At 38.4% G+C, this 13,297-nt stretch overlaps 1 protein-coding gene across 1 annotated transcript; it reads right to left on the bottom strand.

Annotated features, from left to right (window-relative positions):
- Positions 1 to 5,689: 5,689 nt before the first annotated feature.
- On the bottom strand, positions 5,690 to 9,233 carry LOC108432371 (chymotrypsin A-like). The gene is made up of 7 exons (XM_017706142.2): positions 9,101 to 9,233; positions 8,822 to 8,925; positions 8,465 to 8,544; positions 8,288 to 8,366; positions 7,958 to 8,138; positions 6,187 to 6,320; positions 5,690 to 5,907 (listed from the first exon to the last, which is right to left on the bottom strand). Exons 1-7 carry the CDS (start codon positions 9,150 to 9,152, stop codon positions 5,746 to 5,748), a joined length of 792 nt encoding a protein of 263 aa, XP_017561631.1. The 5' UTR covers positions 9,153 to 9,233; the 3' UTR covers positions 5,690 to 5,745.
- Positions 9,234 to 13,297: the final 4,064 nt, after the last annotated feature.

The raw sequence follows: 13,297 nt of genomic DNA on the forward strand, positions 1-13,297 counted from the left end.
CTTTGGTTGGTTTGGTTTATATTTGTTATTTGATTGATTTATTTATTTTTGCCTGATGCTGTGAAAACTGACACTGTAGGACTGTTTATGTTGCATAAACTACAGTACATACATTTTAAAGGGGAATTCCGCCTAGAATTGCACCTTTCTATGAGTGTCATAAAATGCTAATAATATTGTTAATGCTAAAGTTAATAATAATAATCCATCCATCCATCCATCCATCCATCCATCCATCCATCCATTATCTTCCGCTTCTCCGGGGTTCGGGTCGCAGGGGCAGCATCCTAAACAATGAGGCCCAGACCTCCCTTTCCCCAGCCACTTCCACTAGCTTCCCAGGGGGGATTCTGAGGCGCTCCTAGGCCAGCTGGGCGATATAGTCACGCCAGCGTGTCCTGGGTCTTCCCCGGGGTCTCCTCCCAGGTGGACTTGCCTGTGACAGGCCAATCTATCCAGATGCCCGAACCACCTCAGCTGGCTCCTCTTGACGTGGAGAAGCAGCGGCTCTACTCCGAGTCCCTCCCGGATGACCGAACATCTCACCATATCTCTAAGGGAGAGTCCAGACACCCTGTGAAGGAAACTCATTTCGGCCGCTTGTATTCGCGATCTTATTCTTTCGGTCATTACCCAAAGCTCATGACCATAGGTGAGGGTGGGAACGTAGATCGACCAGTATTGTGAAAAATATTTTAATTTATTTGATGTTCAGCAAAACCATTATTTTTTCATCTTTGGGCAAAACACGACTAAATACAACATTTTTTGTGTTTACACTGTCCACTCTGCCTATTACAGCTTCCATTTTAGGGAGCTTTTAGAGAAATTTGCTTTCAGTTCTTGAAAGAAGGAATAAGCTGCAGGGATATATTTTTCTTCACCTCCAAAGTTCATTTTAAAAAGTTGGTTGTGTTTTACTTTTCACAGTCCAAGAAATCACATTTACCAAAATTAGGCTCTTCAGTTTACAAAACTACCACTCCACATTTCAAACGTTCATATTAGGGGTTCTAGTGCAATTTTCTATCTTTTTTCTATCATTTTTTGGCATATTTCTATTTCTCAGTAACAGCTTCTTGACACATCCTTTCGGACCCATAGGGCTGACTTGTCTTCTCACAGTTGAAAGGTGGACAGAAACACCTATGGATTTTCTTAGATCCGAATACAGACTGGAGCTTGATTTTCCCCTCTCTCTCAAAGATGAAAGTGTGTGTATCTGATGGTGACAGTTTGGTCGTCTAAGAGGTCTTACATGGTTGTTTAGTGATTTTCAGACTTCACATATGGAACATTCTACTGAATTAGTTTGAATTGCAATAGCACAATAAAAATAATTAATAAAAAAGTATACAGATACAATCATAATATAATCATGGTAAATTTAGAGACATTTTCAAGGATTATGTAATGATTCTAATGTCATTTAAACACAAGGCATTCATTTAGATAGTAATAAGCTAAATCAAATCAAATTTATTTGTATAGCGCTTTTTACAACGGATGTTGTCACAAAGCAGCTTCACAGAATTCCAGAAAAGACAAAGTTTTAACAAGAATGTAACAACCCCCCTGTGAGCAAGCCAGGGGCGACAGTGCAAGGAAAAACTCCCTCAGAGCTGAGGAAGAAACCTTGGGAGGAACCAGGCTCACCAGGGGGGACCCACCCTCCTCTGGTCAAACTACCTACAAGTGATTATACTACTAATATTAATAGCAGTGGTATTAGTAGTAGTAATAGCTAGGGGTCTATGAAAACATCAGTGTAGGGTGGGCAGTTAGTCCAAGGTAGATGGCGGTAGCTGGGGCGTGGGCAGCTGGTCTGAAGAGAGCAGCAGGAGGGCTCGACAGTCAGTCGTCCTTCAGTGTCCGGCCGGACATGTTGGTGGTCGTATACTCGGAAAAAAGGCAGGGACATGGAATTAGTTTGATTCTGTCTTTTTGTACGTAAAACAGGGGATGTAAACATTTACAGAGTGTGGCTAATGATCTGACTATGACAGCTTAGCTAAAACGAGAGAACCAGAAGGAAACACAGACACGGCAGCACTCTGAAACAGTTTGACATCCCTCCGCTCCACCGTCCACATACCTGAGTGACCGCATGCGAGCAGCGGGACGACAGCACCAGTGTCTCAGTTTACTATAATTCCCTGTGTCCATGGACCCCTGGATCTGCTGCCTTTATCTAAGGGGGAACATTACCTACCTAACTGAACAAGTGAGTTTTCCACCTAGTCTTAAAGATTGTGACTGTGTCTGAGTCCCAAACAGATTCTGGAAGATTGTTCCAGAGTTTGGGGGCTTTATAAGAAAAAGCTCTTCCCCCAGCAGCAGCCTTATGAATTCTGGGGACTATTACTAAGCCAGCTCTCTGGGACCTGAGTAGTCGTGATGGCTCATATGGGAAATAAGGTCTTGCAGGTACTCAGGAGCAAGACCATGTAGGGCTTTATATGTCAATAAGAGAATTTTATAATCAATACGGAATTTAATAGGCAGCCAATGAAGTGATGATAGCACTGGACTAATATGATCAAATTTTCTGGTTTTAGTGAGGACCCTGACTGCGGCATTTTGGACTAGTTGAAGTTTGTTTAAATTCCTGCTCGTAGATCCTGACAGTAGCGTGTTACAGTAGTCTAGCCTAGAAGTAATAAAAGCGTGTACTAGTGTTTCTGCATCACGCAGGGATAGGGCATTTCTGATCTTGACAATGTTGTGAAGATGTAGAAAAGCTGTCCTAGTGATGCTGCCTATGTGTTGATCGAAAGATGAATCTGAATCTATTATAACGCCAAGATTTTTTGCTGCTGAGCCAGGCGTGGCTGGAAAGTCGGCAAGATTTAAGATTAAATCTGATAATTTACTTCTTGCTAATTTTGGACCCAGAAGGAGAACCTCTGTTTCGTTGCTGTTTAGTAGGAGGAAGTTACGTAACATCCAGCATTTCACATCTTTTAAACAAGTCCTCTATTTTCTTTAATCTGTATTTGTCATCAGGCTTGGCTGATATGTACAGTTGTGTATCGTCTGCGTAACAATGAAAGTTAATGCCATGGTTACTTATAATTGTGCCTAACGGTAACACGTATAGTGTAAATAATAATGGTCCTAAAATAGAGCCCTGCGGAATTCCAAATCTCACTTTTGAATAATTGGAGGATAAATTGTTTACACTGATGAACTGATAACATTCTGTTAGGTAAGATTTGAACCATGATAGGGCTGTCCCTGTGATTCCAACCATGTTTTCTAAATATGCTATAAGCTAACTATAGCTCCAAGCGGCAATTTAAGGGGTCCAGGTACTATCAGTCCTTATTAGCAACATAAGTCTCCTACATCCTAAATTTTTTATCATTATTAACATTATTAAGGTACTAACATCACATTGCTTCAAGTTGCCTGCTGCTTCAGTGGTCCATGGTAACACTGCATTCCTAACTTTCAATTTTTGTGATTATTGAGTAATATAATAGAAGACTAGTTCAAAATACACCCACTGTTTGTCTGTACAAATGTTTCATATTTTGTTATAATCAGATAATTGCTTATGTATTTGTAGCACTTTAAGTCAGAAGAAGCCAGATACAATTAATTTGTTAAAAAGTAGTAAGAAAAAGGAATATATAAAATCCAGAAACTTTCTGTGCCACAAGATAAATATTGTAAGGCATATAAGTCAATGGATGTTTGAAGTAAAAATTTGCATTTAATGATGACGCTCCCTCTTGTGGCCAGAAAATATGTTGCCATTATAATTATTATTGACTCATTTAAAAATAGCTTTTATTGAGAAGACACCACTGTAAGTGCCTGGTTTTAAGTTTGGAAGGATGGAAGACGTAAGGTGTCTGTAGACTGCACAAAAATGAAATACTGATAGATTTGATATTAAACTTTTTGACAAAGTTAAATAAACAAAAGGGTGGCCTCTGACTTTTACACAGCATTGTATCTCACATGCAACCTGCTGTTATCTCAAGAAAAGTTTGTGTGCTTGGATGTTGTTCAGATCACATCACTATTGGCTATACACGCTAAAGTGGAAAATAAATGTACATATAAAAACATAATGCAGTGCATTAATGTGCAGTTCATCTATCTATACAATTTATTGGTTGTTTGCTGTTTTGCTCTTCCAGACACCCACAGGAATACACACACAAACACACTCATCTTCAAAGTACGTGCTCATTTCACGTGTCTGAGTCTGATGAAGCAAGCATAAAGTGGCTCTTTGTGGCTTTTTCTCACTCGGGGCACAGTAAAACCATAGCCAGCTGACTTATTCCCACTCGTTGGTTTAGTTGTACTAAATACACGTAATACATGTCCCGAGGTTTCTAAAAGAATGACCTCACTTGGGGTAACAAGATTTCAGAGCTGTAGTGATGCACTATAAAACATGTCTACTGCATTAATATGGAAAGCAAGGAGAAATTTAGTTTTGTGTAGAAGTAGTAATTCTGTAATTCAGAATTGTTAAATCATTAAATGATTCATCAGTCTTTACCAAAAACTTGACAACCTGTGTAATTTCTTTTTTTTCTGCCAGTGTGGCATTAAACCCAGTAATCTTCTGGTGTCTAAAAAAATACCTTATTAATTGTTTTTATATAAATGTGTTCAATTTCTATTAGCCCATTCCCATCAGGTAGAGGAGGAACATGCCTGTTTTTTCTTCTTCATTTCTGGACAAAAAGTATGAGCTTATATTTTTAAAATATTGGTACAATATCTCAAAATAATGTTTTCATTTTTTTTCCTTAGTATCTCTAAACAGTTACCTTTCTGGACACTGACCTAGCAGAATAGAATAATGACTTACTATGACTTACTATGTCAAAATGATGACTTAGTGTCTCATAATAATGAACTATTGCTCCAAAATACTGATGTACATGAAGTCAATGTTTTGGGTAAATAAACAATTACTTTGAGATACTGAGCCAATATTTCAAGAACAAAGTAGTTATTTAAGATATTAAGTTAAGTGATACTTTATTAATCCCACAAACAGGGAAATTATATCCCCACATTTAACCCATCCGTGAAGTGAAACACCACAGTGGACACACACACTAGGGGGCAGTGAGCACGCTTGCCCAGAACGGTGGGCAGCCCTATCCATGGCACCTGGGGAGCAATTGGGGGTTAGGTGTTAGGTGTTAAGTCAGTATCTCAAGGGAAAAAATGTCCAGGTTTTGAGAAACTGAGTCAATATTTTGACAAACTGCTGCTGGTTGAAATGTTAACTCCATGTCTAGTGCTTTCTAGTTTTGCAAGTTATGAAGTGAGTTTATTATGAACTTTTCACCTTAAGTTCATGAATGCACATTGATTTAAATATTGTTGCTATCTATGTGCGTGTGTTTTTCTCCATTAAAACTTTCAACTGCCATTAAACCATCAAAGGTGTGTACAGAATACACAACATATTAATTTAAGAGGAGCCTATAGAAACTGATATCAGTGTACTTGTTAAATGCAAACTGAACATATCAGATAAAATAGGTTAATTACAGCTCGCATCACTGGTCATGACAGCCTACTAGGTACACCAATGAAGCAAGTGCCCCTAAGTGGCCATTTGATGTGGATTTTGGATGAACCATAATGTTTGATTTTTGTCCACAGCCCTTAAAGCTTCTATTTTAAGGAATAAGAGGACAATTAAATATTAAGGTATCAAAGCGTCTTTATTGATGATGTTGAATCTAAATAGATAAAGATGCTTTAGTTAGCAGCAATTGTCTCATCCATCCAGCTACGGAGCTCAGTGACACGGGCATACACTCCAGGCGTGGTGGGAGTGCAAGTGCCGCTGCCCCAGGACACGATACCAACGAGGGTCCAAGCTCCAGCCTTCTGACACACCAGAGGACCACCAGAGTCACCCTGAAACACACACGAGATTTTGTTCCATCAGATCTTTTGGCAGAAGCTTCAGAGGATGACAATTGTATACTGTATCATTTACACACTTGGTAGACAATCTTAGAGACTTATAGTTTCATCATGGTACAAAGATCTTGCCCAAAGACTTTTATTAGTATAGCGTGGGTCAGCATGTTCATTGGCTTATAGTGATAAAATGAACTTGCAAAAGTTGTAGTTTTAGTTTAAAGGCAAATTTTAGCTAGTTTTGTTTGTGTTTCATGAGATCTAATGGTTTACCATGCATGAGGAAGCTCCTGAGGCTCCAGCACAGATCATCAGATTAGTGATCTTAGAGCCCCAGTAACGCTTGCAGTCATCATTGGTTAGCAGAGGAAGAGTGGCCTGCTGGAGCAAAGGTGGGGTATCAGGAGCTTTAATGTAGAAGAAAAAGTGACAAGTTACAAAGATGAAAACAGTTATTGAAGTGATATTGTAGAATTCTCTCAAGACAAAAAGTATACACCAGAATCAGGCAAGTGCTATTTTTCTGAAAAAAATAGTTTAGCATTTTAGCTATTTGGTTTGGATGTAACAGAATACTAGTATTAACAATATGTTATCGAAATATGCAAACTGTATTCAGTCCAGGTTACGTCTTTTAAAGGTGATATTTAGGTGTAGTTACATTTGAATTTTTTGGGGAATACTTTTAGAATATTTACCCACTAAATAAAAAAAATATTTACCATCTATTTACCAATATGCCAATATATCACTATCACTATCAATGCCTGATATGAACTATTTAACAATCAGCCTGTAAAGATGTGCTCTCAAAAAGACCTCAAAATGGCTTCTTTACAAACATTTAAGTTCCAGCTAAAGCCTGAGTAGGCGGATAAATCAAAGTGCTGGGCCAGCTATTTATCTCAGCATTAAGTTAAGTGACCCTTATTAGTCCCACAGTGGGGAAATTTCACCTCCACATTTAACCCATCCATGAAGTGAAACACCACATACACACTAGTGAGCACACACACACACTAGGGGGCAGTGAGCACACTTGCCTGGAGCAGTGGGCAGCCATATCCGCAGCACCCAGGGAGCAGTCCTCACTCAAGGACACCTCAGACATGTACTGTTGATTCTGTGGATCGAACCGGCAATGTTCCAGTCACATGGCCGGGTCCCTACCCTCCAGCCCACGACTGCCGTTACTGAACTTTTTTGAGGGTTGATTGCGTCTACTCAGTGGTGGACATGTGCACAAGTGAAAATTGGTGTCCATGTGTTTCATGGCAAATCACATAATTGTCCACTTTATAGTTAAATTTGAAAGTGAATTTTTTGCTTAGTTTATGAGACGGCAGTGGATTATGAGAGCAGCATTGTTTTTATTGCCTGCTTCAGACCAAAGTAATGCTAACAACAAGAGATTTTTCCATCTGCCTTGCCTCTATTCATTCTAAACTTAATTTCAATGTATTTCTGGATGCGTGAATTTTTATGTATTATAATAAAATATGTTACTCAATACATTTTTGACAGTGTACTTTTTAAGTATTCTGCCCAGAACTGCATATCAGCTTATGAATAGGATAACATCAAGCTTTAAACAATGTTTAAGGAATAGTTCAACAAAACAATCTTATTTTTAGAGATTTCCTCTGAGCCTTGACCGGTCAGTCAGGGCACATTTGGTGTCAGAAGTTTGCTTCTTTAGTTTTTAATTGATGCTACAAGGCAAATGTAGCCAATAGCCACCAGTTAGCATCATGCAGCTGCATGCCTAACCCATCAAATATTTGCCTCAAACAGTGTTGAGTTGTTAAGTAACCTCATATTGGATTGTCACATAGCAAGTATCTTGAATGATGAATTTTGAATGTCCTACACTTTTTTTTATAGATTATTCATTGTTTGTTGGCCTCACAACTTCAGTTCAAAACAAAAGAACCAAACTTTGCGCACAAAAATGTCTTGGCTAATTGACTGCATTTGCAGCAAGGGAAAAACTTGATATTTAACCAGACCTTCACTTTAAGAGAGATAAAGTGTAGAGAGGTACCATTATACTTGGTCAGGCCCCATCCAGAGGTCACACACTTCATGCCACCAGGGAAGTTGTCGTTGGTCTCAGCAACACACACAGGAGACACGCGAGCGTTCAGCTGGGCAGGGGAGGCGAGCTTGATCAGAAGGATGTCGTTGTTGATGGTGAAGCCATTGTACTTTGGGTGCTTGAAAACCTGATGCAGGAGAGATGTTTACTCATTGAATTATTCGGTTATATTTAAGCCAAAATGAATGCACAGCTATTGACTTAAGTTAGCTGATTAATTTAATAAATCTTTCATTGTTATTATTAATGTAGTACTACTAATATTGAAATGCACACCTTGCCAACAGTCATGGTCTGGATGGGCTCAGCATTGGAGGAACGATCATGCTCTCCCAGGATAACACGGTGGGAGGTCCTGTGTAAGGAACAGTACATACATTACAGAGTCAAAAGACACTTGTCTCTCTGGTATATTTGGGAGTAACGAGCGGCTCTAACTGGGGGAAGGCTTACCTCACGTTGCAGTGGGCAGCAGTCACAACCCACCATTCACTGATCAGGGAGCCACCACAGAAGTGGAAACCGGTGGAGTCCTGTATGTAGCACAATATTAATTTTCACATTTCTGGACACATCAGCTGGTCCAGACGGTTATTACACACTTCAATAACCCAAGGAATCATAGCCAGTTGGCCTTATAGTCCATGTAGTAGTTGGATAATAAAAAGTAATAAGGCTGAGATTTTAAAGGGTTAAACATCAGATACAAATGTTAAAAAAGCAAACATCTGCACTACTAAAAACCAAAGGTTCCTTAATAGTGCTTAGTTTATATTACATTGTGTAAATGAGCGAAGATATGGATCATACCTGCAGAGACACCTGCCAGGGCCAGGAATGGGGCACCGCCTCCTCACCATTCACAATCCTGGAGTAGCCAGTGATGACTGGAGGGATAGCAGGAACTCCACAGCCTGAAAGAGAAAAATGCACTTGATGAATTTTGACCTAAAAGATTTTTACCCAAAGGAATGTTCAAACCCATCCATTACACTCTCATCTATTTGAAATGTATCTGCATTAAAACATCCACACCACATAAAAATGCAGAAATGACAGATAAATTAAATCACTGTCTTAAGCTCTTACCATAGGCTGCGCTGACAAAGGCGAGGCACGATAGGATCCAGAGGAAGGCCATGTTTTCAGCTGATTGATGTTCTTCACTCTGAGGCCAATATATACCTACCACCAGCCTGTATGCTCCATATCTTATCTTCAGTCTGTGAGAAACTGTACACCTTGTAGACGAGGGAGCATGTTTTTGGCCACTTTGCATAAAAGTGGGACCCGTCTTGACTGGCCTTGAAATGAAACTCTCCAGTAGTTCACTAAACCCACAAAAAAAATTATTTGGCTTTCATATGAGTAGCATGTTTGACATATGTGTTCCATAAGGAATCACTGATTTGACATTAAATGTAATCTATTTGATGCCTTTTCATTATTGGGGGTATGCTATAATCCTTGAAATCTCATACTTATTACATACAGGCTTATTTTTCAGTAACTACAGGGTGTTCAGTGCAAACGGCTTAGGTTGTAGAAGTGTGTAATAAAACTTTAGGCCTGCTGGTCGGCCCTGGCCATTTAAGGGATTACAAACATGTACAGGGTCTAACAAACATAAGGTTCAGTTATTATATAAATTATGAAGTACAAGAGCTTTTTGACTGACATATAGTGCTGTAAAAAGGGCATCTGAAAAAAATATGTAAAGAAATTTACAGTGAGGTCCAAAGGTGTGAGAATCTTATTTAAACTTTAATTTTAAAAAAAGTTTTTAGAATAAAAAAAAAAAAAAAATTAAACAGAGATGAAGCAGAAACATTCAACCGTTCTAGGCCACCATTCAAATGTATTTGAATTATTTTAATTAATTAAATAATTTTAATTTAAAAAGTAATTTATGACACCATGTTGAGGCTTTTGGACACAAAGATTCGATTTTTTTTTGCCCGATTTCTTTCAGTGAATCACATATTCAAACGACTCTCAGGTGTATTTGATCTTCTCATTAGTGGTTTAGTGGTCCAATTTGAGTGCACACTGTCATTTATGCAAAAGGGGGACAAACAGTTCCAAATACTAAGAATTTGGACATTTTAAACATTACACTGAAAAAAATCATTATTTGGAGTGATCCCTTTCTCCATACATTGGGCTGCCTGACTGCCTAGGCTGTTAACATTAAAGAGTTCAATTGAACAGGAAGAAAAAGAAAACAACACCTTCACTAGTGGTCCCAAACATTTGGACCCTGCTGTATAAAAACAGTAGATATTTATATGTTAATAAAATAGACATTAGAATAAAAACAAATAAGCAACACATTAAGATTCTGTCTCAAATGTGTTAGCTTAACCATTGCCAGACCTTTGCTCTGTCTAAAGAAAAACATGCATCTCCAAAATAGGAACTTTACAGGACAAAGATAAAACATTCTTAGCTTTTGATGTAAGTTTATCTAAAGAAGTTTCGTCCCAAGTGATTGTGGAGCGTTTCTACAGCTCCATTCTTCATTAAAGTTTCATACAATGAAAAAGAAAACCTGCTGTTAGATTTAATCATTCATGAAGTTCAATCAAGCAAATACATGTAATTCCTGAAGTTTATTGAGAACTGAGATTAATAACAATTCTTGCTATGTTTAACTGTTTTTTATATTTAATATAAAAACATTATATATATATATATATATTTAATATATATTTATGTTTATTCTAATACTTTATTGTGTTTATACTGAAACAAACATACTTACAGCAGAAGTACATTGTTTTAAGCAGTTTTGTTGGCTGTGTAAGTCTTTTGCGCAGTGCTCTGTGCCAATAAAATCACCAATGCTAAATGATTTATAGTGAAGTAACTAAAGTGTTGAAGCCCAGTTTAACTATGTGGTGTGAATTTAACTTTCAGTCAAAAGTTAATTCATTCATTATATGTACAGAATGTGTTGGTGCTCTGATGACTGCACTGTAATTTTATTTTTAGAAGTGCTATGTTTGCAGAAAGGTCCTTATTGTGAAACGCTGGACATTTGTTTGCATGACTGCGCACGTTCAGCAAAAACCTTGACTTTGGCTGGTGGCCTGATTGCTCTTCCCAGCAGACACCTGCAGCTTTCTCATACTTTGCTACTTTGAAATACTTTGAAATCTTGCTTTGCAAATTTATCATATTTAAGTGGTTTAGATCATCCAACTTCTTGTGAAATAAGATAAAGACAACACAAAATGCAACGTTTAAATTATCATTCCATTTATTAAAGATAAAGATTTATTCCAAACATATGTTACCCATGTGAAAAAGTAATTGCCCCCAAGCCTAATATCTGGTTGTGTCACCCTTGGCAGAAACACCTGCAATCAAACATTCGTGATAACTTGCGCTGAGTCTTTTACATCACTATGGACGAATTTTGGCCAACTCTTCCTTGCAGAATTGTTTCAGTTTGCCTACACCGGAGGGTTTTTGAGCATGAGCTGCCTGTTTAAGGTCTTGCCACAATATCTTAATGGGATTTGAATCAAGACGTTGACTCGGCGACTCCGAAACCTTTTGTTTCTTTTGAGCCATTCAGAAGTGGACGTGCTTGTGTGCTTTGAATCACTGTCCTGCTGCATAACCCAACTGCACTTCAGCTTTAGATCACAAATTGATGGGTGGACATTCTCCTTCAGGATTTTCTGATAGAGAGCAGAATGCATGGTTCCGTCAATTATGACAAGTCATCCAGGTCCTGCAGACCATCACGCTACCACCAGCATGTTTGACTACTGGTATGATGTTCTTAGTTTGGAATAAAATGTTAACTTTATGCCAGATGTACCGGGACCCATGTCTTCCGAAAAGTTACACCTTTGACTCATCAGTCCACAGAATATTATCCCAAAAGTCTTTGGGGGTCATCTAGTTGTTTTTGGCAAATGTGACATGAGCCTTTGTGTTCTTTTTGGTCAGCAGTTGTTTGTGCTCTCCCATGGATACCATTTCTGCTCAGTGCCTTTCTTATTGTGGAATCATATATGTGGACCCTAAGTGAGTCAAGTGAGTCCTTTAGATGCTGATCTGGGTTCTTTTGTGATCTGCTGGATGTGTCGTCGATACACTCATGGTGATATTTTGGTAAGCTGGCCACTGTGCCAAGTTTTCTCCCTTTGGGCATAATGGCTCTCACTATTGTTCACTGGAGTCCCACAGCTTTGGCAATGGCTTTGTAAGTCTTTCCAGTCTGGCAGATTTCACTGACTTTGTTTCATATCTGCATCATAATGTCTTTAGAATGTGGTATCATGTGCTGCTGTTTGAGACCTTCTAGCCTAATTCGCATTGCCAGACAGGTTTTATTTATCTGATGTTTGTGATATTTAGATTACACAGGTCTGGCAGTAATTATGTCTGGGTGAGTGTAGTGAAAGTAAAACCAATAGTCATTTGAATTTGGTTAACTGGCAGGTTTAGTAGCCAAGGGGGAAGTTCATTTCACATAAGGCCAGGTAGGGCTGATCAGCAATTTCATTAAAATGTGCAGAAGTATGTTCTACATCTACAACACATTCTGAAGAATCCTTTGACAATGCAACACTTTAATCATACAAAGGTTTTTTGAGAGTTCATGGTTTGACATAGAACCATTTTCTTTACTAAAGAGCCTGCAAACAACCATCTTTTTTAAGAGTGTACTCAGACTTGACCAGACTTGTTTTATGACCTTGGATTTTGTATTTGTCCTTTTTGGTTTAGTCCACTTATTCTTGTGTTTTGGTTTTGACCTCTGTTCGGGTATAGAATATACCTTTAAAGTCTCTAATGATTGTTGATAGCCTGGTTTTGACCGCCACCCATTTTACTATGTCATGTTTAACTGATCCTCAGTACTTTAAAGCCTCCAACGTTTGCTTTTCCCCTGGATCTGGTCAGTTCTGCCACATTGCAGATGTTTTATACAACCCCAATTCCAATGAAGTTGGGACATTGTGTGAAACATAAATAAAAAGAGAATACGATGATTTGCAAACCCTTTTCAACCTATATTCACTTGAATACACTACAAAGACAAGATATTTAATGTTCAAACAGATAAACTTTATTGTTTTTTGCAAATATTCACTCAGTTTGAATTTGATGTCTGCAACACGTTCCAAAGAAGTTGGGACAGGGGCATGTTTACCACTGTGTTACATCACCTTTCCTTTTAACAACACTCAATAAGCGTTTGGGAACTGAGGACACTAATTGTTGAAGCTTTGTAGGTAGAATTCTTTCCCATTCTTGCTTGATGTA

The sequence above is a fragment of the Pygocentrus nattereri genome, chromosome 25, assembly GCF_015220715.1.
Source record: "Pygocentrus nattereri isolate fPygNat1 chromosome 25, fPygNat1.pri, whole genome shotgun sequence".
NCBI lineage: Eukaryota > Metazoa > Chordata > Actinopteri > Characiformes > Serrasalmidae > Pygocentrus > Pygocentrus nattereri.